Here is a 24436-nt window from a genome sequence, read left to right as displayed (position 1 = left end):
TACTGTGTTGTGTTATGAGGTTGTTATGTGATGTGATGTTATTTTGGGGCCTTCTGTTATCTACTTCTTTCAATCCGTTCGTTATGCAGTTATCTATTTTCTCTCGCTGCTATTGCTTCTATGCTTATTACTCGTACAGGTTTGCATTAACTATTTTATCATAGCCTCATCACTACTTTGTTGAGTTAGGCTCTATACTTATTGAGTCAATGGGGTCGATTGTACTCATACTACACTTTTACACTTCTTGTGTAGATTCCGATATTGGTCCCATCGGCATTCAGAGGCGATTGCTCAGACTTTTCCCAAAAGACTTGAGGTAGTGCTGCTTGGAGTTTGCAAACCCTGGAGTCCCCTTCCTATCTTTATATTATACCAGGCAATATTGTATTATCCATTTCTGACTTGTATTTAGCATTATTAGTGGCTCATGTACTTATGGCAGCAGATTCCAAAGAATAGTTTGATAGTGATAGTTGTTCATCTATTATACATTTATGCTATTTCTCTATTCTCCCGTTATTAATATGTCTTTAGTTGTTAAACTGCTTTACTCATTGTGCTAATATTAGCTTTTCTAGCAAGCAGATGTTAGGCGTTATCACGACCCCATAGTTGGGAATTTAAGCTGTGATACCAAATGACATCACCAATAACTCATAATAACTATAACGAGTCCTAAAACCTATCTTAGGGATGTCTGAATCCCTAATCTGCTATGGTGATAAATCGATCTCAAATCTATCTTCGAGAACATCCTGAACCCTGATGCTGATCAAATAAATCATCAATACGAGGCAATGGATACTTGTTATTTATAGTAACCTTGTTCAACTACTTATAATCAATGCATCTTCTCATTGAACCATCACTCTTCTTCACAAACAACACTAGTCCATCCCAAGGAGAAATACTCGGTCTAATGAATCCCCTTTCCAACAACTTCTGCAATGACTCCTTCAATTCTTTCAACTCAGTTGGTGCCATGCGAAGCGGTGGAATAGATATGGGCTGAGTGCCTGACAATAAATCAACACCAAAATAAATATCCCTATCGGATGGTATGCCTGGTAGGTCTACTGGAAACATATCTAGAAACTTCCTCACTACTAGGACTAAATCAATAGTAGGAGTCTAACCACTAACATCTCTAACCAAGACCAAATATTCTAAACACCCCTTCTTAACTATCTGTTGAGCCTTCAGAAACAAAATCACCCTACTAGGGGTATAGCCCGGAGAACCCCTCCACACCAATCTTTGCAACCCCGACATAGCTAATGTCACCGTCCTAAACTAATAATCAATAATAGCATGGTACGGAGATATGAAATCCATACACAAGACCATATTAAAATCTACCATATTCAGCATTAGAAGGTTAACATTAGTTCATAACTCCATGTAGTAACCACAAATGATCGATATACAAGATCCACCATAATAGAATCACCAACAAGTGTAGAAACACAAGGAGTATCAAGCGAACCACGAGGCATATCCAAATAAGGAGCAAACATATGAATAGCTATGACCCAAACAAACAATATAGAAGAATCTCAATAACAAACCCAAACCATACTTTTGATTAGCATTTGAGGCCACCGCCTCGAGTATACCAAGAAAAGCACAGCAATGAGCCTAACTACCAGTGGTCTGACCTTGACCTGCCTGGCCCCATCACCTAGGGCAACCTCTAGCTGTATGTCTTCCCTCTAGCTGACTGGGCGGAGGATGGAACAACTCGTGTAGAAACTACTTGCTGAGAAATCTGTGGAGTTGTGCCCTTAAAAAGCATGGGGAGATTCCTACTCATGTGGTCGAGATATCCACACTCATAATAACGTCTAGCTAGCTGAGGCTGCTAAACCTGAACCTGCCCCTGATGGCTTGAATACCCACTAAAAGAATCTTGAATAGACGGAGCATGATATAAACTCACTGAGAGAGCACTGAAACATGATGGAACTAGTGTTGAAGATGATCGAGCCACTGCTCTATGAGCTACATATTGTGTTGAATGAGATGGCCTAACATAATGCCCTTTACAAAACTGATCTCTCATCGTAGCCCATGTTTCCTACCACGAATACACTCAATCCTCCAATCTATCTATGTGGCCTAGTGGAAAGTAACCCCAATCTCTGGCTCCCAGGCCATAGAAATAATGATGCCATAATTCATGTCATGACCCAAAGCTATGTGACCGACACTCAGCACACTACCAACCCCCATGAATCAAACCATATGATGCACTAAAACATATGCATTAAAACTAATTTAACTACTGAAGCTATTAAATCATATAAATTTTCAAGTTAAATGATGGAATATTTTTCCAATTCAAAACCATAAATGAAGCCCTCATCGTAAAAATGTGACCAAATACAATAAATAATTTTTAATATATGTCATGTACCATCATGTTATTACAACTCATCACAACTATCTATAGAGCCTCTATACGAAGGAATAGAACTAAACACTTGAGAAAATGCCTGACGAAAATAAATAAGAAAATAACATGATAGCTACCATATAATAGGAGTGATGTCTTACCATATACATCATGAAGTGAGTCATCCTAGTATCTGAAATATGTAAAGTGAGCAGAGCAGTAGAGAGGGATCCTGAAGGCTGAGTACACCACCATGATATTTAATAAGTGTCATAGATTCTCTATAACTCAAGTTCTTGGGATAAGATTTTACAAAAACCTACGCAACTAGTATTTGATGTAGAGTGATAAACAATTATATAAATCATGATCTATCATTTTAAATGAAAATATAATTGAAATGTGAATCATGTTATAAATTTTTATAACATTTATATCAATCTAAGATTTTAATAAAAATTATATAAAATCATTTCAATTTCATTAAGTCATTGAAATTAATTTCGACTCTTTAGGCCTAAACATAAGACAGTCTTCTTTTACCTTGCAGTGAGGGTACTATACTAACACCGACTTAATAAACAACCACTAGGTGATCAACATAGCAATAAGTATTTGACCCTACTTGTCCGGGTGGCTTCCCGCAATGTTGTACTAGTCAACTTAACCTTATTACTTATCATTTAACCTCACAATGGGGTGCTTTATCTCACAAACCTCAAGTTAGCCTTAGAATGTGTCCCACACAAACAAGTGAAGTTTCATGGTAACAAACTCAAAATTAGAACCAATCTCGGTGGTTTCCGCTAGTAGCTCCCAAAGTATTTGATATATCAGAAATAGATTCATATCCTAAAGCCTCAAATGATATATTGTTATCAAACCATGGTTTTCAATGCTAATAGAAACCATTGGAACACAATAAAATTGATAAACATTTACATGTTAAATCCTTTAGTAATTTAACATCAATCTTTTAATGTAACCATCTGACCGGTCCTTTTGAGATCTAGAATGTCGTTTGGCCGTTTGAGACCTTGAGTAGCTTCATTTTATGTATTATGACTTTTACATGTAGTCATATTTGATTTTTGTGAAGTTCGGAGTTGCTTTGGAAGAATAATTCTCAATTCGGAAGCTTTAAGTTGGATGAGTTTACCAAGGTTTGACTTTTGGGTAAATGACCTCAAAATATAGATTTGAAGGTTCATATAGGTTCATAAGGTTATTCCGAACTAGGGTGTATGTCTGGGGCTAGTATCGGATGGTGTGTGAACGATTTGACGCTTATTATTGGAACTTTGCATTTTGAAGGTTTTGAATTACCTATGTTTGACTTATAGTGGACTTTGGTGCTATCAGACTCCGGATGGTGTTTTGAGACTTTGGATAGGTTCATTTAGTGATCGGAATTTATTTTTGAAGATCGGTCATGATCCCAAATGTTTTAAGTGTTATTCGGATGCGTTCAACTAAGTTGAAGGTTTGAAAGTTAAAGGAAAGATTTTGATCATTGATTCTTGTTTTTTATTTTATTCGTAGTGTTTTTAGCCTTTGGATAAGGTATAGGGACTTGTTGGTATGATTGGACGGGGTCTCGAGGGCCTTGGGTGTGTTTCGGGGTAGTTTTCGACCAATTCCCATTGTTTAGTAGTTGTTGGTTACTGGTGTCAGGGGTATGCATCGCGATTGTGGAGGAGGTAGTATGAGTGCGAAGGGGCGACCAAAGATGGTGAAGACTTTGTTCTTTGCGTTCATGGAAAGGGCATTGCGATCGTGGTTGGTGGCCAGGTTGTCATGCACATTCACGTGGAAGGGTCGTGAACACGATGAGCTTGTAGGGGTGGTTTGTAAGTTGCTCTATGATATCGTATAAGGCATGTCGCGATCATGAAGGATGTATTGTTGAGGCTGGAAGATTAGCCTTTGCATTCATGGAGCTGGGCTCGCGCTCACGCTGGCTTGGAAAACTAATGGTTGTGATTGGGGGCTTGGTACTCGTGTTCACCGAAAAGGTTTTCTGGGCGAGGCTAGTTTGGCCTTCGCAATCACAAGGCTATTTCCGTGATCGCGAAGGAGGATGCGTAAGCAGTGTATAAGAATGTAAATTGGGACTTAGCTCATTCATGTCATTTTCTCTTTTGGAGATTTTGGGGCGATTTTGGAGAGGTATATTCATCATCTATCACATGGTAAGTTATTCCCACTCATTGTGAGTTAAATACATGGACTATATCTGGATTTGAACATGAAAGTTTCTAGAATTTGTGGGATTTTGGAAGAAAACCTAGATATGGTATTTTTGAGTTTTGACCCCGATATCAGACATGAATTGGAATAAATTATATATTTGAGCTCGTGGTGCTATGGGTAGCATTTAAGTTCGAGATGTTTTGAGATCCGGGAGTGTGAAATTGAGGGTTGACTTTGTTGAGTTTTCGTGTGGAGTTGAGAATTATTTCTAATTGTTAAATTATGAGTCTTTGAGTATATTTTAATTGGTTTGCATGATCTTTGACTAGTTTTGGATTGTTTGACATTGGTTTGAGATGTCAGAGAGGCATTGGTGTTGGTTATTGGATTACGGAGTAAGGTAAGTCTTCTGTCTAACCTTTTAAGAGGGTATTTACCCCGTGTGTGTATATTTGTTATGTGCTACGTATTATAGGAGCTATGCATTTATAAGGTGACGAGTGTTCGTGCATATGCCAGATTCTTGATAATGTCCGGGTAGATTTAGACTCATCCCATGATTTAATTGTAATATTTGAGTTATTTTTGCTTGATTAAATGCTTTAAGTTATATTTTAGCCTGAGATTAGACTTGCGTAGAATATCGAACTTGCTATTTTAGATGCTTGACATGCTACTTGATTTATGGTGGAAATTATACTCCCTTTTACGAAAATTCTCCGCGTTGAACATATTCGTCCAAAAGTTTCTTGTATTCCATTACTCACACATATATTTCTGAGTTGGGCCAATGACCCATCAAAGTCTCACTATTCTTAAGGGATCAGGCTGAACGCCTCAGCAATACTACTGTGGATTGGGCTGTACGACCTCGACAGTATTATGAGATGCATCCATGGATCGGGTCGTGCGATCTCGACAGTGTACACTATTACTATGAGATCAGGCCGTGCGACCATGATAGAAAATTGTGCCATCACTCTTATGGGATTGGGTCATTCGCCTCGGCAAAATTGTGCGTAATATTTGATACAAAGTTAGCGTACCTATTAGTCTTCCTTACTTGCGATGTGACATTTTATTGGAGTTGACCATTATGTATTCCATTCGAGATTGTACCCAGTATTTGAGGACTTGTTATTTACTCTTTTGTTGAGGATCGTGTTATGCACATATATCTATTTTCATTACTTCTACCTGTTATGCCTCATACATGTCTCTTTTTATTATACTTTTATTATTAGATCACAGTAATTATCGATGTCGACCCCTCGTCACTACTTCTTCGAGGTTAGGCTAGATACTTACTGGGTACGCATTAATTTACATACCTATACTATAGTATTGCACTAACTGTGCAGGTACTGAGACATGTACATTTGGTGGTCATCTTGGCGCATAGGCACAACTACTGAGGTGAGCTGCATTTCATGTAGCAATCTGCAACACGCGGAGTCCCCATCGTATTAATTTAATATATCCTATCTGTTTTATATTCCAGACAGATGTTGTAGTAGTATTGTACTTCCTAGTAGATGCTCATGCACTTGTGACACCGAGTTTTTAGGGATTTAGATTCTTGTTTTTGGTTGTATTACTGTGATGATAGTTAAATTTATATTTCAACCATTTGAACATTTAATATTATGTCAGTACTTTTCCATAAAAATAGAGAAATTTTGCTTATTTATTTCATCACTTGTTATAAACTGTGTTATGGACTATTGATTAGCGTGTTTTTAAGTTGTTGGATTGCTTAACGGCAATGTTGGTCACCATCACGGGCAATGCTGGGATTTGGGTTGTGACAGCTTGGTATCAGGGCGCTAGCTTCACTTATATCTCACGAGTCATGAGCAAGCCTAATAGAGTCTTGCGGATAGGTACGGAGACATCTGTAATTATCTTCATGAAGCTACGAGGCTCTTAGGATAACTTCTATTTCTTGATTCCTTATCGTGCGATTTGATTTCGGTTAAGGCTTATGTCCTCGGTTACTTCCTACTCATTCATATGCAATGTTGAGAATTCAATATCAGTTGTGCACCGATGAGTTATAGAGATTCTAAAGATGTGGTGCAGGATATTTTCCTACATATGTGAGCAGGTTACTATCATCTCTTTGTGGAGAGATGTTTCTTCGTTTCAGCTTAGTGTTGGTGTTGGCCACAGGTTTAGGGCTATACATAGTACATTGCGATATTTCTCTGTTATAGCATAGTGTTTGTGTGAACGGTAGGGTATTTATTTATGTGTTGTGGCAATGAATGATTCAGGGCGAGGATTATTTGGTTCATAATTGGAAGATTTGGTATTTAATTCTAGCGCAGGAGAGACAATTGGACTATGGATGTTCAGGCTTTGATTCACCAAGTTAGTGAGATGTGATATTTCCAAACTTGGTGGAATTCTTGTTTTTTTTTTGTGATGTCGTTATCTTTATTTGAGTGCACTAAGGCTCTTCAGTATGGTGGTCTTCTTTTATTTGCATTGAGGGGGGAGGGGTTACGCTGTTGTGGAGTGGTACCTAAGAAGTGGTTATCATAGATAACAATGTGCTGCGACATTGGGGTGAAATTGGTGTTTTCGGTATTGATGGTTCGAGGAAGGTTATCCCTGATGAGGGGTTAGAGTTAATGGTTTTCTATTTGTTCAGTGCCACATAGATAGATAGTGGTTTGGGGATACTTTTGTTTACCGTGAAAATGGTAACAACAATTAAATTTGTATATGGGATTCTAAAAATACGTGATCTATTCTCGAGCTAGTTGTTAAAGCAATTAATGCTAAGAATGCTAAGTTTAATGATAAAATGTGAGGTAAAAAGAGGCAGTAACCAAACCGAAGGGGCTTGTTGCCTGGATGCAAAACAGGCCGATAGAGACCTCGGGGTCGGGACTCGAATCGAGCTCGAGCTATTTGGGGCAATCGGGAATAGGATAACAACTAAGGATACGATCAAGCAAGGCTCTTTACTGCCAAATTTGTGCAATATAGCATGAAATAAGTAAGAAGACAATAGATGTTAAAGCGGCCTCAAGCCAATGAGAACGAACAAAATAGGAGAAAGAGAGAGAGAGAGATATTATTGCTTTGGTGGAGAAATGGAGAAATATTATCCCTTTACAAAGTGGTATGGGTTCCCCTTATATAGGCTAGGGAACACGGTATGGTACAAATATGTGGAGATTAAACACAAAGTACGGAGATGGGATGGTTTGACGTGATGCCTCAGCATAGGCTCTGGATAGGCCGGGCCTGTCAGACGTAGCCATGTGCCTTAGGGGATTCCCCTTCCGTCTTGCTTCGGTCTTCGTTTCCTCTGAGTCGGGCTCAGACGAGCCCCGAGGTCGGGAACTTGGTTGCGGGCTCCCACCCTCGGGTCCTGGGGCATGCTTCCGATTTCGCCGCATACAGATAGTCTTTGCATTTCCCATAATGAAGTGATGGGAAATGATTCTGACACTTGACTCCTTGAGCTTCTTTCAGTGACGACGTGTCGATGATGCAACTCCTGGCCTAAGCTTCGCGGTAATTGGACATCCATGGTCTCGTGCTATTCAACTTCATTAATTGCATGTACATCCTTCTGTTCCTCCGCTTTGGGAGTAGACTCCTGTAGGCTTTTGCAAGTTGTATGTAACGACCCCTCGAGGGCTGCTTGTACACAAACTTTTATGAATAAGAATATACCTCGTTGATTTTTGCTTTCGAACTTTGCTTTGTTTCTGTATGCTCTCATTCCCTTCAGGGCCCTTTGAATGTTTTTTTTGTTTGCTGGCTGCTGATATCTGGCTTGGGTGCGGGCGTCCGTCTCGGTCTTCTACTGATCGACATAGCTCTCATCTGAACCCATCGTCATACTTCGAACCAATTTTGGATTGATCTAATAGGTCTGGGATATTGAGGCCCTCCGAGTTGTATAGAGATCATGCGTCGAATTCTGGGGCCTTCGGGAATGTTACCCTGGATGAAGGTCATTTTTGGGTACTCGGGGGCCCCTATTGATCTTGATGTAGATAGCCCCTTTAGAATGTATATGATAGACTTCTGCTGAGGAGTTTACCTGTATTCGGGCGCTTTCTCGGACCTTCGTGGAGCTTTCGCGATCAGAGCTTCCTGTGTTTATTCCTCTTTTCAGAAAGAGGAGATCACGAGACCAGGCACTTGCCTTGCGTCAAGTGTTGGCATTTAAAACTTCCCGAAGTCCGACTTCTTTGGGCCGGGGGTTCTTGAGGTAGAGTGCTATCTTGAGCTCGGAGATAATACGAACGGCCCCTCGAGTCTTGACTCCTCGTTTAAGTATGCTCTCTGGATCGGGTATTGACCCATCAATCTGTATCGATGCTGTTGGCTTCCCGGGGCCTGCCTCGGGCAAGCAAATCGTCGCTGCTTCTCGCATATATGTGGGGAAACTTCGGCTTTTTCGCAAGACTTCACTATTTTTAGATAACCGCCTTTCTGCTTTGGCACAGGGTACTTCATCTCTTTAGGTGGAAAAAGTGTTGGTCCATGCGCTTGCTTTGACCTGTTAGTTTCACCATAGTCATGGAAACCACTTAGGGGCTAATCCGATAGAGGATTGGGGGTGCTGCTGCTGGTGCTCAGGAACTGAGTAAGTTCACTCTGGTGACAGCGTCCTTGATAAGGGAGGAACACCTGGAGATGGCGAGGAGATACTGCGGGTGGAAAGAGGGGATAACACTGCAGGTGCTTTCCCCAGATGAGGGCATTGCGGACTCCACCGATGGATTCTTGAGCGTATACCTATACTCTTTCGCATTTGTCCCCCCTGATAGGGTCGTGCTTCTTTTTTTCTTGAAGTATCGGGTTACCCTGGCACAAATTCATCCGTCATTTTGGCGAATGGCGTTGATGATGAGGTTCTTCATGGAGAAGGCCGGGCTTGAATTCACGTTTGATCACCTTGTCAGGCTAAATTGGCCCTTTCATCGTCGAGGCCTGCTAACTCTGAGATGTCGCTCGTCCACCCCCTTTGTTATTGATGACAAGGAAAGCGGGGATTGAGAGTGGGCCAGTTGGTTTATTCGGGTCCGGACGAATGACATTATCCCTGTGGAGTTTTTGCTATTTCCCGAAGGGTGGAATTATGCACGTGAGTGAGGCATTTGGCGTTTATTCATATTTTGCCTATAGTGAAAATGGGCTGAGTAATAATGTTGTCTCCCTTGTTGCAGCAACATCATGGACGTCGGGTGAAGTCCATGATCTGCCCGGCTGGGTCCGGAAGCTGGTGACCCATTCGTCCTGTGATGAGCGCAGGTGGCGAGCTATACTTCATACCGGATGGGGAGCACAGTACCAAGGTATGTGCATATGCTGCCTTTGCCTTGCCTTCGTATACCCGAGTTAATATTTTCCCTTTCCATTTGTGCTGGATTCACTATTTGTAGATATCGAGCGGTTCATTGGGATAGGGCACCCACGGTGTGAGGGAGCCTTTAGTGGTGCTGGTTGGGCTCACATTTTCAAGGAAGGGACATCGCCTGGGTCCGCTACTCCCGGAGCTCCTGATTCCTGACCGGCGGTTCTTTTGAGCGAATACGCCGTGCCTGAGGTCGGTTCTTCTAGGGACATAGGGGCAATATCAACAGGAGTGTGTTCCGACTTCGAGGAAGTCCGTCAGCTTCACTTTGTGCTGAATTCATGTACAGTTTCCCTATGCCCCATTCCCTCCTCCCTCTATCGAACCTTCCTTGTGCAAGCCTGTGATAGGCTTAGGTTTGAGCTGCTCCGTCAAGGGGCCAAGCTTCAGAAAATTTGGGATGAGGGCGAATCACTTAGGCTCCTTAGCGAGGAGAATGATGTTGAGCTTCAGCATTGGCGATATGAGTCGCACTGGAGCTCAAACTATGAGAGCTATTTGATGGAGCAGGAAATTTTCTGTAGTACATGCTTCGCTCCTTTCTAAGCTTTAAGGCTAACCCCTTTTGCCGTATCAGTTGCAGAGAAAGGCGGAGGCCTTGGAGTGCCTCAAAGGTGATGTCAACCGTGGCAGAGTTGCTTGCGGGGAGCTAAAAGCTCAGGTGCAGGCTCGAAATTTGGAGGAGATGAGTGCCTCGGCTGAGGTTCTTGCCTTTGAGGTCCAACTCCGCTTGACTCATGACAACGCCAAAGTTCAAGCGGATATTATTGAGAAACTCGAATCTGATCTCTCGAAGGTCAGAGCCGAGATTATTAATGTTCGGGCAGAAGCGACACTAAGCCAAACCAAGGCTGATCGTAAGATGGCGATTCGTATAAAGGATGCTACCGATGCCCAAGTCGAGCTGAAGCGAGCCCTCGATTGGGGGAAGAGGATCAAGGAATATTCTCGTTATAGATCCTGAAGAGAGGTACTCGAGGAGGTCGGTGCTAGGGGCTTCGTCCTCTCGAAGGAATTGGCTCGAGCAAGGGAGGACGAGCCTGACGCTCAGTTATTTCTTATTGACGTTAAGGAGGGCGAATTTGATAAGTTATAGCCCTTTAGTGCAGAGTGTAGACTTTTCCATTTTGTCGCTCTAGATTTTGCCATTTTCTCGCTTTAGATTTCGCCATTTTGTCGGTTTGTTTCTGATATATGCAGAATATGCCTGTAGATGGAGAATGCGCCTTTTTTGCGAATGTAATATATAAGAAGGAACTTGAAGGCTTTTCTCTTTTGTACCTTTTTCTTTGTTATTTCTTTCGACAGGGCGGGCTGGTTTTGATGTTCGGTGGGATCCTCGTAGGTCCGGGACTGATCGGACAAGTCTGGAGACTCTTAAGCATGATCCTTGACATGAGCAGGTGTCGGGGCCTCCGTGCATGGCCTGGTTGTTTAGGATTAGTCTCCGAGTCGGGCTTCGGCTCGAGCCTCCTCACCCTTGCATTTGTTTTGTGCCCGTGCGGGTAGGTTGTATTTGCTTTTATCTCCTGCCCCTAGACATTTGTCGTTCCAATCATTTTGGGTCCAGTATCCGAGTTGCATTGTGACTGGAGCTTCAATTGACCCTCAAGCTCTTTCCTGCCTGCATGGGCGCATGACGATGGCCCTTTGTGTTTTGGGTTGAAGTGACCTTATGGGCGCGCAGTATGGAGGTTTACTTGGCCGGCGACAGTGACACTTATGTCGTGCCCTTAGGCACATTACAGTTTTTGGGTCCAGTCTCCAAGTCGCGTTGTGATTCGAGCTGTAATCAACCCTCAAATTTTTTTTGAGTTTCTGGCCGGCGATGCTGACACTTATGATGTGCCTTTAGGCACATTACAGTTTTCGGGTCCAGTCTCCGAGTCGCGTTGCGATTCAAGCTGTAATCGACCCTTAAATTTCATTGAGTTTCTGGCCGGCGATAGTAGCACTTATGCTATTTGTTCTTCGAGACCTTTCAGTATATGGCCTAGAGGCTTGCATAGTTAGCTATTTTGGATCTGGTCTCTGAATCGGGTTACTATTTGAGCTCATTTTAATCCTCAAGTTGTCGAAATATTTTAGCTGGCGACAATGGCTCTTACGACGTTTGGTCGTAGAGGCCTTTCAATATGAGGCCCGTAGGCTTGCTTAGTTGGCGGCAATGGCTCTTACGCTATTTTTTCCCATGGGCCTTTTTGTAGGCTTTGTTTTCACTCGTTAAGGTCTTTTCGAGTATTTTTGCCTGACCCATCGTCGGTTCCAGAGGAACCTCTATTTCAAGTCATTGTCGGCGATGTTTCGAGCACCTCGTAAGGTTCATAGCTCGTAGGTCGAGTAGAACGACGCTCTTGCAGTTTGGAGCTGACGTGGCCGGAGCTCGTTTTTTCCTATTGAGGGAAGCCTGTTTTAATCGGTTCTTTCCGAAGTATATTCGAAGCAGTGGCCAGCAATTTTTAGCGACAGTCGGGCGTCCCCGAGCCGTGTTATTTTGGCTGTATCAGCCATTTTGACCATAGTCATGTGCGTTTGGCCGTAGCCATTTTTGATCCCAAGCGATAGTTTAGGCATCTACGCCGAGGGTATGCCCTTTAGGGATTCTTACAAATGCGATGTATAGCCTAAACTTCGGGGTTATCATGCCTATTGAGGTCTTACAGTTTGCCATGCCTATTGAGGTCCTACAGTTTGTATGATGTAGAATAGATCTGGTTATGCCGAATCTGCCTGCTAGGGGTCTTACAGTTTCGGATTTTCTAGTGCTCGGCGATTGGCGACATTCTCCGAGTCATCGAGTTTGTTTAAGCTTGATGACCGCTTCTTGTGAACTCGGAGTTCCATTGTGAGGGCTTTGTGATCCCGGGGTTCCGATACTGGGGCCGTGTGGGCGTTGACTTGTTTAAGTCTCCGAGTATCTCGGGACGTATTCAGCGGAGAGGCCTTTGCTGCGAATATGCCGAAATTGCCTTTTTCGAAGTATTAAATGTCAAAAAGATATTCTTTATTGCTTGGTGTAAATATAGGCTATAAATACATGTCGTCTCGTTGCTGTGAGCTCGGCCCACGTGGGTGTGGCTCCTTTGATAATCTGATCCATTTACATGATTCCGTTTTGAAACTTAGCCTACCATTTATTGGCCCTTCCGAGGGGATGGTGTCCTTAAGAGAGGGCCATTGCACGTCGTCTGACTATAGAAGAAAAGGCCTGTGATTTCGTCAGATCCTCTTCTGGGGGGTATGCTGCTATGCTAATAATCTTGCTGGCGGGACCCTCTTTAGGTTGGAAGTCCGGTCGAGGGAAGAGAGCATGGTGGGCCCCACAACGCCTCGGATCTCCGGGTGGAGTTAGAACTTATGAATGCCTCGGGTGACTGCCTGCATATAGGTTAGCAAAAGAAAAGAAACAACAAGGGAGCGGAGTAGTTCTTCCCTGCTGCGGGATGTGTAGGCGACGTTTCGACGCCTGGTATGTTTCTGTAGTACATGCTTCGCTCCTTTCTAACCTTTAAGGCTAACCCCTTTTGCCGTATCAGTTGCAGAGAAAGGCGGAGGCCTTGGAGTACCTCAAAGGTGATGTCAACCATGGCAGAGTTGCTTGCGGGGAGCTAAAAGCTCAAATGCAGGCTCGAAATTTGGAGGAGATGAGTGCCTCAGCCGAGGTTCCTGCCTTCGAGGTCAAACTCTGCTTGACTCATGACAACGCCAAAGTTCAAGCGGATATGATTGAGAAACTCGAATCTGATCTCTCTAAGGTCAGAGCCGATATTATTAATGTCCGGGCAGAAGCAACACTAAGCCAAACCAAGGCTGATCGTGAGATCGCGATTCGTATGAAGGATGTTGTTGATGCCCAAGCCGAGCTGAAGCGAGCCCTCGACTGGGGGAAGAGGAGCGAGGAATATTCTCGTTGTAGATCCTAAAGAGAGGTACTCAAGGAGGTCGGTGCTAGGGGCTTCGTCCTCTCGAAGGAATTGGCTCGAGTAAGGGCGGACGAGCGTGACGCTCGGTTATTTCTTGTTGAAGTTGAGGAGGGCGAATTTGACATGTTATAGCCCTTTAGTGCAGAGTGTAGACTTTGACATTTTGTCGCTCTAGATTTTGCCATTTTGTCGCTTTAGATTTCGCCATTTTGTTGGTTTGTTTCTAATATATGCACAATATGCCTATAGATGGAGAATGCGCCTTTTTTATATATAAGAAGGAATTTGAAGTCTTATCTCTTTTGTACCTTTTTCTTTGTTTTTGCTTTCGACAGGGCGGGCTGGTTTTGATGTTCGGTGGGATCCTCGTAGGTCCGGGACTGATCGGACAAGTCTGGAGGCTCTTAAGCATGATCCTTGACATGAGCAGGTGACGGAGCCTCCGTACATGTCCTGGTTGTTTACGATTGGTCTCTGAGTCGGGCTTCGGCTCGAGCCTCCTCACCCTTGCATTTTTTATGCTCGTGTGGGTAGGTTGTATTTGCTTTTATCTCCTGCCCCTAGACATTTGTCGTTCCAATCATTTTGGGTCCAGTATCCGAGTCGCATTGTGACTCGAGCTTCAATTGACCCTCAAGCTCTTTCCTGCCTGCATGGGTGGATGATGATGGCCTTTTGTGTTTTGGGTTGAAGTAACCTTACGGGCGCGCAGCATGGAGGTTTACTCGGCCGGCGACAGTGGCACTTATGTCGTGCCCTTAGGCACATTACAGTTTTTGGGTTCAGTCTCCGAGTCGCGTTGTGATTCGAGCTGTAATCAACCCTAAATTTTTTTTTTGAGTTTTTGGCCGACGATGGTGACACTTATGATGTGCCTTTAGGCACATTACAGTTTTCGGGTCCAGTCTTTGAGTTGCGTTGCGATTCAAGCTTTAATCGTCCCTTAAATTTCTTTGAGTTTCTGGCCGGCGATTGTAGCACTTATGCTATTTGGTTTTCTAGACCTTTCAGTATATGGCCTAGAGGCTTGCATAGTTAACTATTTTGGATTCGGTCTCTGAATTGGGTTACGATTCGAGCTCATTTTAATCTTTAAGTTGTCAAAATATTTAGCTGGCGACAATGGCTCTTACGACGTTTGGTCGTAGAGACCTTTCAATATGAAGCCCGTAGGCTTGCTTAGCTGGAGACCATGGATCTTACGCTATTTTTGACCGTGGGCTTTTTTGTAGGCTTTGTTTTCGCTCGTTAGGGTCTTTTTAGAGTATTTTTGCCTAACCTGTCGTCGGTTCCAAAGGAACCTCGATTTCAAGTCGGTGATGTCCCGAGCACCTCGTAAGGTTCATAGCTCGTAGGTCGAGTAGAACGATGCTCTTGCAGTTTGGAGCCGACGTGGTCGGAGCTCGTTTTTGCCTGTTGAGGGAAGCCTGTTTTAATCGGTTCTTTCTGAAGTATATTCGAAGTAGTGGCCTAAAATTTTTAGCGACAGTCGGGCGTCCCCGAGCCGTGTTATTTTGGCTGTATCAGCCATTTTGACCGTAGTCATGTGCGTTTGGCTCCCCTTTAGGGATTCTTACAAATGCGATGTATAGCCTAAACTTCGGGGTTATCATGCCTATTGAGGTCTTACAGTTTGTCATACCTATTGAGGTCCTACAGTTTGTATGACGTAGAATAGATCTGGTTATGCCGAGTCTACCTGCTATGGGTCTTACAGTTTCGGATTTTCTAGTGCTCGGCGATTGGCGACAGTCTCCGAGTCATCGAGTTTGTTTAAGCTTGATGACCGCTTCTTGTGAACTCGAAGTTCCATTGTGAGGGCTTTGTGATCCCGGGGTTCCGATACTGGGGCCGTGTGGGCGTTGACTTGTTTAAGTCTCCGAGTATCTCGGGACGTATTCAGTGGAGAGGCCTTTGCTGCGAATATGCCGAAATTGCCTTTTTCGAAGTATTAAATGTCAAAAAGATATTCTTTATTGCTTGGTGTAAATATAGGTTGTAAATACATGTCGTCTCGTTGCTGTGAGCTCGGCCCACGTGGGTGTGGCTCCTTTGATCATCTGATCCATTTACATGATTCCGTTTTGAAACTTAGCCTACCATTTATTAGCCCTTCCGAGGGGATGGTGTCCTTAAGAGAGGGCCATTGCACGTCGTCTGACTATAGAAGAAAAGGCCTGTGATTTCGTCAGATCCTCTTCTGGGGGGTATGCTGCTATGCTAATAATCTTGCTGGTGGGACCCTCTTTAGGTTGGAAGTCCGGTCGAGGGAAGAGAGCATGGTGGGCCCCACAACGCCTCGGATCTCCGGGTGGAGTTAGAACTTATGAATGCTTCGGGTGACTGCCTGCATATAGGTTAGCAAAAAAAAAAGAAACAACAAGGGAGCAGAGTAGTTCTTCCCTGCTGCGGGATGTGTAGGCGATGTTTCGACGCCTGGTATGTTTCTGTAGTACATGCTTCCCTCCTTTCTAACCTTTAAGGCTAACCCCTTTTGTTGTATCAGTTGTAGAGAAAGGCGGAGGCCTTGGAGTACCTCAAAGGTGATGTCAACCATGGCAGAGTTGCTTGCGGGGAGCTAAAAGCTCAAATGCAGGCTCGAAATTTGGAGGAGATGAGTGCCTCAGCTGAGGTTCCTGCCTTCGAGGTCCAACTCTGCTTGACTCATGACAACGCCAAAGTTCAAGTGGATATGATTGAGAAACTCGAATCTGATCTCTCTAAGGTCAGAGCCGATATTATTAATGTCCGGGCAGAAGCGACACTAAGCCAAACCAAGGCTGATCGTGAGATCGCGATTCGTATGAAGGATGTTGCTGATGCCCAAGCCGAGCTGAAGCGAGCCCTTGACTGGGGGAAGAGGAGCAAGGAATATTCTCGTTGTAGATCCTAAAGAGAGGTACTCAAAGAGGTCGGTGCTAGGGGCTTCGTCCTCTCGAAGGAATTGGCTCGAGTAAGGGCGGACAAGCGTGACGCTCGGTTATTTCTTGTTGACGTTGAGGAGGGCGAATTTGACATGTTATAGCCCTTTAGTGCAGAGTGTAGACTTTGCCATTTTGTCGCTCTAGATTTTGCCATTTTGTCGCTTTAGATTTCTCCATTTTGTTGGTTTGTTTCTAATATATGCACAATATTGCTGTAGATGGAGAATGCGCCTTTTTTATATATAAGAAGGAATTTGAAGTCTTATCTCTTTTGTACCTTTTTCTTTGTTTTTGCTTTCGACAGGGCGGGCTGGTTTTGATGTTCGGTGGGATCCTCGTAGGTCCGGGACTGATCGGACAAGTCTGGAGGCTCTTAAGCATGATCCTTGACATGAGCAGGTGACGGGGCCTCCGTACATGGCCTGGTTGTTTACGATTGGTCTCCGAGTCGGGCTTCGGCTCGAGCCTCCTCACCCTTGCATTTTTTATGCTCGTGCGGGTAGGTTGTATTTGCTTTTATCTCCTGCCCCTAGACATTTGTCGTTCCAATCATTTTGGGTCCAGTATCCGAGTCGCATTGTGACTCGAGCTTCAATTGACCCTCAAGCTCTTTCCTGCCTGCATGGGCAGATGATGATGGCCTTTTGTGTTTTGGGTTGAAGTGACCTTACCGGCGCGCAGCATGGAGGTTTACTCGGCCGGCGACAGTGACACTTATGTCGTGCCCTTAGGCACATTACAGATTTTGGGTCCAGTCTCCGAGTCGCGTTGTGATTCGAGCTGTAATCAACCCTTAAAATTTTTTTGAGTTTCTGGCCGATGATGGTGACACTTATGATGTGCCTTTAGGCACATTACAGTTTTCGGGTCCAGTCTTTGAGTTGCGTTGTGATTCAAGTTGTAATCGTCCCTTAAATTTCTTTGAGTTTCTGGCCGGCGATTGTAGCACTTATGCTATTTGGTTTTCGAGACCTTTCAGTATATGGCCTAGAGGCTTGCATAGTTAACTATTTTGGATCCGGTCTCTGAATCGGGTTACGATTCGAGCTCGTTTTAATCTTTAAGTTGTCAATAATATTTAACTGGCGACAATGGCTCTTACGACGTTTGGTCGTAGAGACCTTTCAATATGAGGCCCGTAGGCTTGCTTAGCTGGCGACCATGGCTCTTACGCTATTTTTGACCGTGGGCTTTTTTGTAGGCTTTGTTTTCGCTCGTTAAGGTCTTTTTAGAGTATTTTTGCCTGACCTGTCGTCGGTTCCAAAGGAACCTCGATTTCAAGTCGGTGATGTTCCGAGCACCTCGTAAGGTTCATAGCTCGTAGGTCGAGTAGAACGACGCTCTTGCAGTTTGGAGCCGACGTGGTTGGAGCTCGTTTTTGCCTGTTGAGGGAAGCCTGTTTTAATCGGTTCTTTCCGAAGTATATTCGAAGTAGTGGCCTACAATTTTTAGCGACAGTCGGGCGTCCCCGAGCCGTGTTATTTTGGATGTATCAGCCATTTTGACCGTAGTCATGTGTGTTTGGCTGCCCTTTAGGGATTCTTACAAATGCGATGTATAGCCTAAACTTCGGGGTTATCATGCCTATTGAGGTCTTACAGTTTGTCATGCCTATTGAGGTCCTACAGTTTGTATGATGTAGAATAGATCTAGTTATGCCGAGTCTGCCTGCTATGGGTCTTACAGTTTCGGATTTTCTAGTGCTCGGCGATTGGCGACAGTCTCCGAGTCATCGAGTTTGTTTAAGCTTGATGACCGCTTCTTGTGAACTCGAAGTTCCATTGTGAGGGCTTTGTGATCCCGGGGTTCCGATACTGGGGCCGTGTGGGCGTTGACTTGTTTAAGTCTCCGAGTATCTCGGGACGTATTCAGCGGAGAGGCCTTTGCTGCGAATATGCCGAAATTGTCTTTTTCAAAGTATTAAATGTCAAAAAGATATTCTTTATTGCTTGGTGTAAATATAGGCTGTAAATACATGTCGTCTCGTTGCTATGAGCTCGGCCCACGTGGGTGTGGCTCCTTTGATCATCTGATCCATTTACATGATTCCGTTTTGAAACTTAGCCTACCATTTATTGGCCCTTCCGAGGGGATGGTGTCCTTAAGAGAGGGCCATTGCACGTCGTCTGACTATAGAAGAAAAGGCATGTGATTTCGTCAGATCCTCTTCTGGGGGGTATGCTGCTATGCTAATAATCTTGCTGGTGGGACCCTCTTTAGGTTGGAAGTCCGATTGAGGGAAGAGAGCATGGTGGGCCCCACAACGCCTCGGATCTCCAGGTGGAGTTAGAACTTATGAATGCTTCGGGTGACTACCTGCATATAGGTTAGCAAAAGAAAAGAAACAACAAGGGAGCGGAGTAGTTCTTCCCTGCTGCGGGATGTGTAGGCGATGTTTCGACGCCTGGTATGTTTCTGTAGTACATGCTTCCCTCCTTTCTAACCTTTAAGGCTAACCCCTTTTGCCGTATCAGTTGTAGAGAAAGGCGGAGGCCTTGGAGTACCTCAAAGGTGATGTCAACCATGGCAGAGTTGCTTGCGGGGAGCTAAAAGCTCAAATGCAGGCTCGAAATTTGGAGGAGATGAGTGCCTCAGCTGAGGTTCCTGCCTTCGAGGTCCAACTCTGCTTGACTCATGACAACGCCAAAGTTCAAGCGGATATGATTGAGAAACTCGAATCTGATCTCTCTAAGGTCAGAGCCGATATTATTAATGTCCGGGCAGAAGCGACACTAAGCCAAACCAAGGCTGATCGTGAGATCGCGATTCGTATGAAGGATGTTGCTGATGCCCAAGCCGAGCTGAAGCGAGCCCTCGACTGGGGGAAGAGGAGCGAGGAATATTCTCGTTGTAGATCCTAAAGAGAGGTACTCAAGGAGGTCGGTGCTAGGGGCGTCGTCCTCTCGAAGGAATTGGCTCGAGTAAGGGCGGACGAGCGTGACGCTCGGTTATTTCTTGTTGACGTTGAGGAGGGCGAATTTGACATGTTATAGCCCTTTAGTGCAAAGTGTAGACTTTGCCATTTTGTCGCTCTAGATTTTGCCATTTTGTCGCTTTAGATTTCGCGATTTTGTTGGTTTGTTTCTAATATATGCACAATATGCCTGTAGATGGAAAATGCGCCTTTTTTTTATATAAGAAAGAATTTGAAGTCTTATCTCTTTTGTACCTTTTTCTTTGTTTTTGCTTTCGACAGGGCGGGCTGGTTTTGATGTTCGGTGGGATCCTCGTAGGTCCGGGACTGATCGGACAAGTCTGGAGGCTTTTAAACATGATCCTTGACATGAGCAGGTGACGGGGCCTCCGTACATGGCCTGGTTGTTTACGATTGGTCTCCGAGTCGGGCTTCAGCTCGAACCTCCTCACCCTTGCATTTTTTATGCTCGTGCGGGTAGGTTGTATTTGCTTTTATCTCCTGCCCCTAGACATTTGTCGTTCCAATAATTTTGGGTCCAGTATCCGAGTCGCATTGTGACTCGAGCTTCAATTGACCCTCAAGCTCTTTCCTGCCTGCATGGGCGGATGATGATGGCCTTTTGTGTTTTGGGTTGAAGTGACCTTACGGGCGCGCAGCATGGAGGTTTACTCGGCTGACGACAGTGACACTTATGTCGTGCCCTTAGGCACATTACAGTTTTTGGGTCCAGTCTCCGAGTCGCGTTGTGATTCGAGCTGTAATCAACCCTTAAAATTTTTTTGAGTTTCTGGCCGATGATGGTGACACTTATGATGTGCCTTTAGGCACATTACAGTTTTCGGGTCCAGTCTTTGAGTTGCGTTGTGATTCAAGCTGTAATCGTCCCTTAAATTTCTTTGAGTTTCTGGCCGGCGATTGTAGCACTTATGCTATTTGGTTTTCGAGACCTTTCAGTATATGGCCTAGAGGCTTGCATAGTTAACTATTTTGGATCCGGTCTCTGAATCGGGTTACGATTCGAGCTCATTTTAATCTTTAAGTTGTCAATAATATTTAGCTGGCGACAATGGCTCTTACGACGTTTGGTCGTAGAGACCTTTCAATATGAGGCCCGTAGGCTTGCTTAGCTGGCGACCATGGCTCTTACGCTATTTTTGACCGTGGGCTTTTTTGTAGGCTTTGTTTTCGCTCGTTAAGGTCTTTTTAGAGTATTTTTGCCTGACCTGTCGTCGGTTCCAAAGGAACCTCGATTTCAAGTCGGTGATGTTCCGAGCACCTCGTAAGGTTCATAGCTCGTAGGTCGAGTAGAACGACGCTCTTGCAGTTTGGAGCCGACGTGGTCGGAGCTCGTTTTTGCCTGTTGAGGGAAGCCTATTTTAATCGGTTCTTTCTGAAGTATATTCGAAGTAGTGGCCTACAATTTTTAGCGACAGTCGGGCGTCCCCGAGCCGTGTTATTTTGGATGTATCAGCCATTTTGACCGTAGTCATGTGCGTTTGGCTGCCCTTTAGGGATTCTTACAAATGCGATGTATAGCCTAAACTTCGGGGTTATCATGCCTATTGAGGTCTTACAGTTTGTCATGCCTATTGAGGTCCTACAGTTTGTATGATGTAGAATAGATCTGGTTATGCCGAGTCTGCCTACTTTGGGTCTTACAGTTTCGGATTTTCTAGTGCTCGGCGATTGGCGACAGTCTCCGAGTCATCGAGTTTGTTTAAGTTTGATGACCGCTTCTTGTGAACTCGAAGTTCCATTGTGAGGGCTTTGTGATCCCGGGGTTCCAATACTGGGGCCGTGTAGGTGTTGACTTGTTTAAGTCTCCGAGTATCTCGGGACGTATTCAGCGGAGAGGCCTTTGCTGCGAATATGCCGAAATTGTCTTTTTCGAAGTATTAAATGTCAAAAAGATATTCTTTATTGCTTGGTGTAAATATAGGCTGTAAATACATGTCGTCTCGTTGCTGTGAGCTCGGCCCACGTGGGTGTGGCTCCTTTGATCATCTGATCCATTTACATGATTCCATTTTGAAACTTAGCCTACCATTTATTGGCCCTTCCGAGGGGATGGTGTCCTTAAGAGAGGGCCATTGCACGTCGTCTGACTATAGAAGAAAAGGCCTGTGATTTCGTCAGATCCTCTTCTGGGGGGTATGCTGCTATGCTAATAATCTTGCTGGTGGGACCCTCTTTAGGTTGGAAGTCCGATCGAGGGAAGAAAGCATGGTGGGCCCCACAACGCCTCGGATCTCCGGGTGGAGTTAGAACTTATGAATGCTTCGGGTGACTGCCTGCATATAGGTTAGCAAAAGAAAAGAAACAACAAGGGAGCGGAGTAGTTCTTCCCTGTTGCGAGATGTGTAGGCGATGTTTCGACGCCTGGTATGTTTCTGTAGTACATGCTTCCCTCCTTTCTAACCTTTAAGGCTAACCCCTTTTGCCGTATCAGTTGTAGAGAAAGGCGGAGGCCTTGGAGTACCTCAAAGGTGATGTCAACCATGGCAGAGTTGCTTGCGGGGAGCTAAAAGCTCAAATGCAGGCTCGAAATTTGGAGGAGATGAGTGCCTCAGCTGAGGTTCCTGCCTTCGAGGTCCAACTCTGCTTGACTCATGACAACGCCAAAGTTCAAGCGGATATGATTGAGAAACTCGAATCTGATCTCTCTAAGGTCAGAGCCGATAATATTAATGTCCGGGCAGAAGCGACACTAAGCCAAACCAAGGCTGATCGTGAGATCGCGATTCATATGAAGGATGTTGCTGATGCCCAAGCCGAGCTGAAGCGAGCCCTCGACTGGGGGAAGAGGAGCGAGGAATATTCTCGTTGTAGATCCTAAAGAGAGGTACTCAAGGAGGTCGGTGCTAGGGGCTTCGTCCTCTCGAAGGAATTGGCTCGAGTAAGGGCGGACGAGCGTGACGCACGGTTATTTCTTATTGACGTTGAGGAGGGCGAATTTGACATGTTATAGCCCTTTAGTGCAGAGTGTAGACTTTGCCATTTTGTCGCTCTAGATTTTGCCATTTTGTCGCTTTAGATTTCGCGATTTTGTTGGTTTGTTTCTAATATATGCACAATATGCCTGTAGATGGAAAATGCGCCTTTTTTTTATATAAGAAAGAATTTGAAGTCTTATCTCTTTTGTACCTTTTTCTTTGTTTTTGCTTTCGACAGGGCGGGCTGGTTTTGATGTTCGGTGGGATCCTCGTAGGTCCGGGACTGATCGGACAAGTCTGGAGGCTCTTAAGCATGATCCTTGACATGAGCAGGTGACGGGGCCTCCGTACATGGCCTGGTTGTTTACGATTGGTCTCCGAGTCGGGCTTCAGCTCGAACCTCCTCACCCTTGCATTTTTTATGCTCGTGCGGGTAGGTTGTATTTGCTTTTATCTCCTGCCCCTAGACATTTGTCGTTCCAATCATTTTGGGTCCAGTATCCGAGTCGCATTGTGACTCAAGCTTCAATTGACCCTCAAGCTCTTTCCTGCCTGCATGGGCGGATTATGATGGCCTTTTGTGTTTTGGGTTGAAGTGACCTTACGGGCGCGCAGCATGGAGGTTTACTCGGCCGGCGACAATGACACTTATGTCGTGCCCTTAGGCACATTACAGTTTTTGGGTCCAGTCTCCGAGTCGCATTGTGATTCGAGCTGTAATCAACCCTTAAAATTTTTTTGAGTTTCTGGCCGACGATGGTGACACTTATGATGTGCCTTTAGGCACATTACAGTTTTCGGGTCCAGTCTTTGAGTTGCGTTGCGATTCAAGCTGTAATCGTCCCTTAAATTTCTTTGAGTTTATGGCCGGCGATTGTAGCACTTATGCTATTTGGTTTTCGAGACCTTTCAGTATATGGCCTAGAGGCTTGCATAGTTAACTATTTTGGATCCGGTCTCTGAATCGGGTTACGATTCGAGCTCATTTTAATCTTTAAGTTGTCAAAATATTTAGCAGGCGACAATGGCTCTTACTATGTTTGGTCGTAGAGACCTTTCAATATGAGGCCCGTAGGCTTGCTTAGCTGGCGACCATGGATCTTACGCTATTTTTGACCGTGGGCTTTTTTGTAGGCTCTCTTTTCGCTCGTTAAGGTCTTTTTAGAGTATTTTTGCCTGACCTGTCGTCGGTTCCAAAGGAACCTCGATTTCAAGTCGGTGATGTTTCGAGCACCTCGTAAGGTTCATAGCTCGTAAGTCGAGTAGAATGATGCTCTTGCAGTTTGGAGGCGACGTGGTCGGAGCTCGTTTTTGCCTGTTGAGGGAAGCATGTTTTAACCGGTTCTTTCCGAAGTATATTCGAAGTAGTAGCCTGCAATTTTTAGCGACAGTCGGCCATCCCCGAGCCATTTTATTTTGGTTGTATCGGCTGTTTTGACCGTAGTCATGTGCGTTTGGCTGTAGCCAGTTTTTATCCCAAGCGATAGTTTAGGCGTCTACGCCGAGGGTATTCCCTTTAGGGATTCTTACAAATGCGATGTATAGCCTAAACTTCGGGGTTTTCATGCCTATTGAGGTCTTACAGTTTGTCATGCTTATTGAGGTCTTACAGTTTGTATGATGTAGAATACATCTGGTTATGCCGAGTCTGCCTGCTAGGGGTCTTACAGTTTCGGATTTTCTAGTGCTCGGTGATTGGCGACAGTCTCCGAGTCATCGAGTTTGTTTAAGCTTGATGACCGCTTCTCATGAACCCGGAGTT

The 24436-nt window shown here is 44.5% G+C and overlaps 1 protein-coding gene across 1 annotated transcript; it reads left to right on the top strand.

The window, feature by feature from the left end:
- The first annotated feature begins 8895 nt into the window (after positions 1–8895).
- LOC138887638 (uncharacterized) lies at positions 8896–22577 on the top strand. The gene is made up of 8 exons (XM_070169405.1): positions 8896–9067; positions 9228–9301; positions 9391–9474; positions 10555–10773; positions 13514–13732; positions 16413–16625; positions 19305–19517; positions 22197–22577. Exons 1-8 carry the CDS (start codon positions 8896–8898, stop codon positions 22575–22577), a joined length of 1575 nt encoding a protein of 524 aa, XP_070025506.1.
- Positions 22578–24436: the final 1859 nt, after the last annotated feature.

Source organism: Nicotiana sylvestris, chromosome 3 (assembly GCF_000393655.2).
Source record: "Nicotiana sylvestris chromosome 3, ASM39365v2, whole genome shotgun sequence".
NCBI classification, from domain to species: Eukaryota; Viridiplantae; Streptophyta; class Magnoliopsida; order Solanales; family Solanaceae; genus Nicotiana; species Nicotiana sylvestris.
Note: the sequence above shows the minus strand (reverse complement) of the source record. Positions and strands in the feature narration are given on the sequence as shown.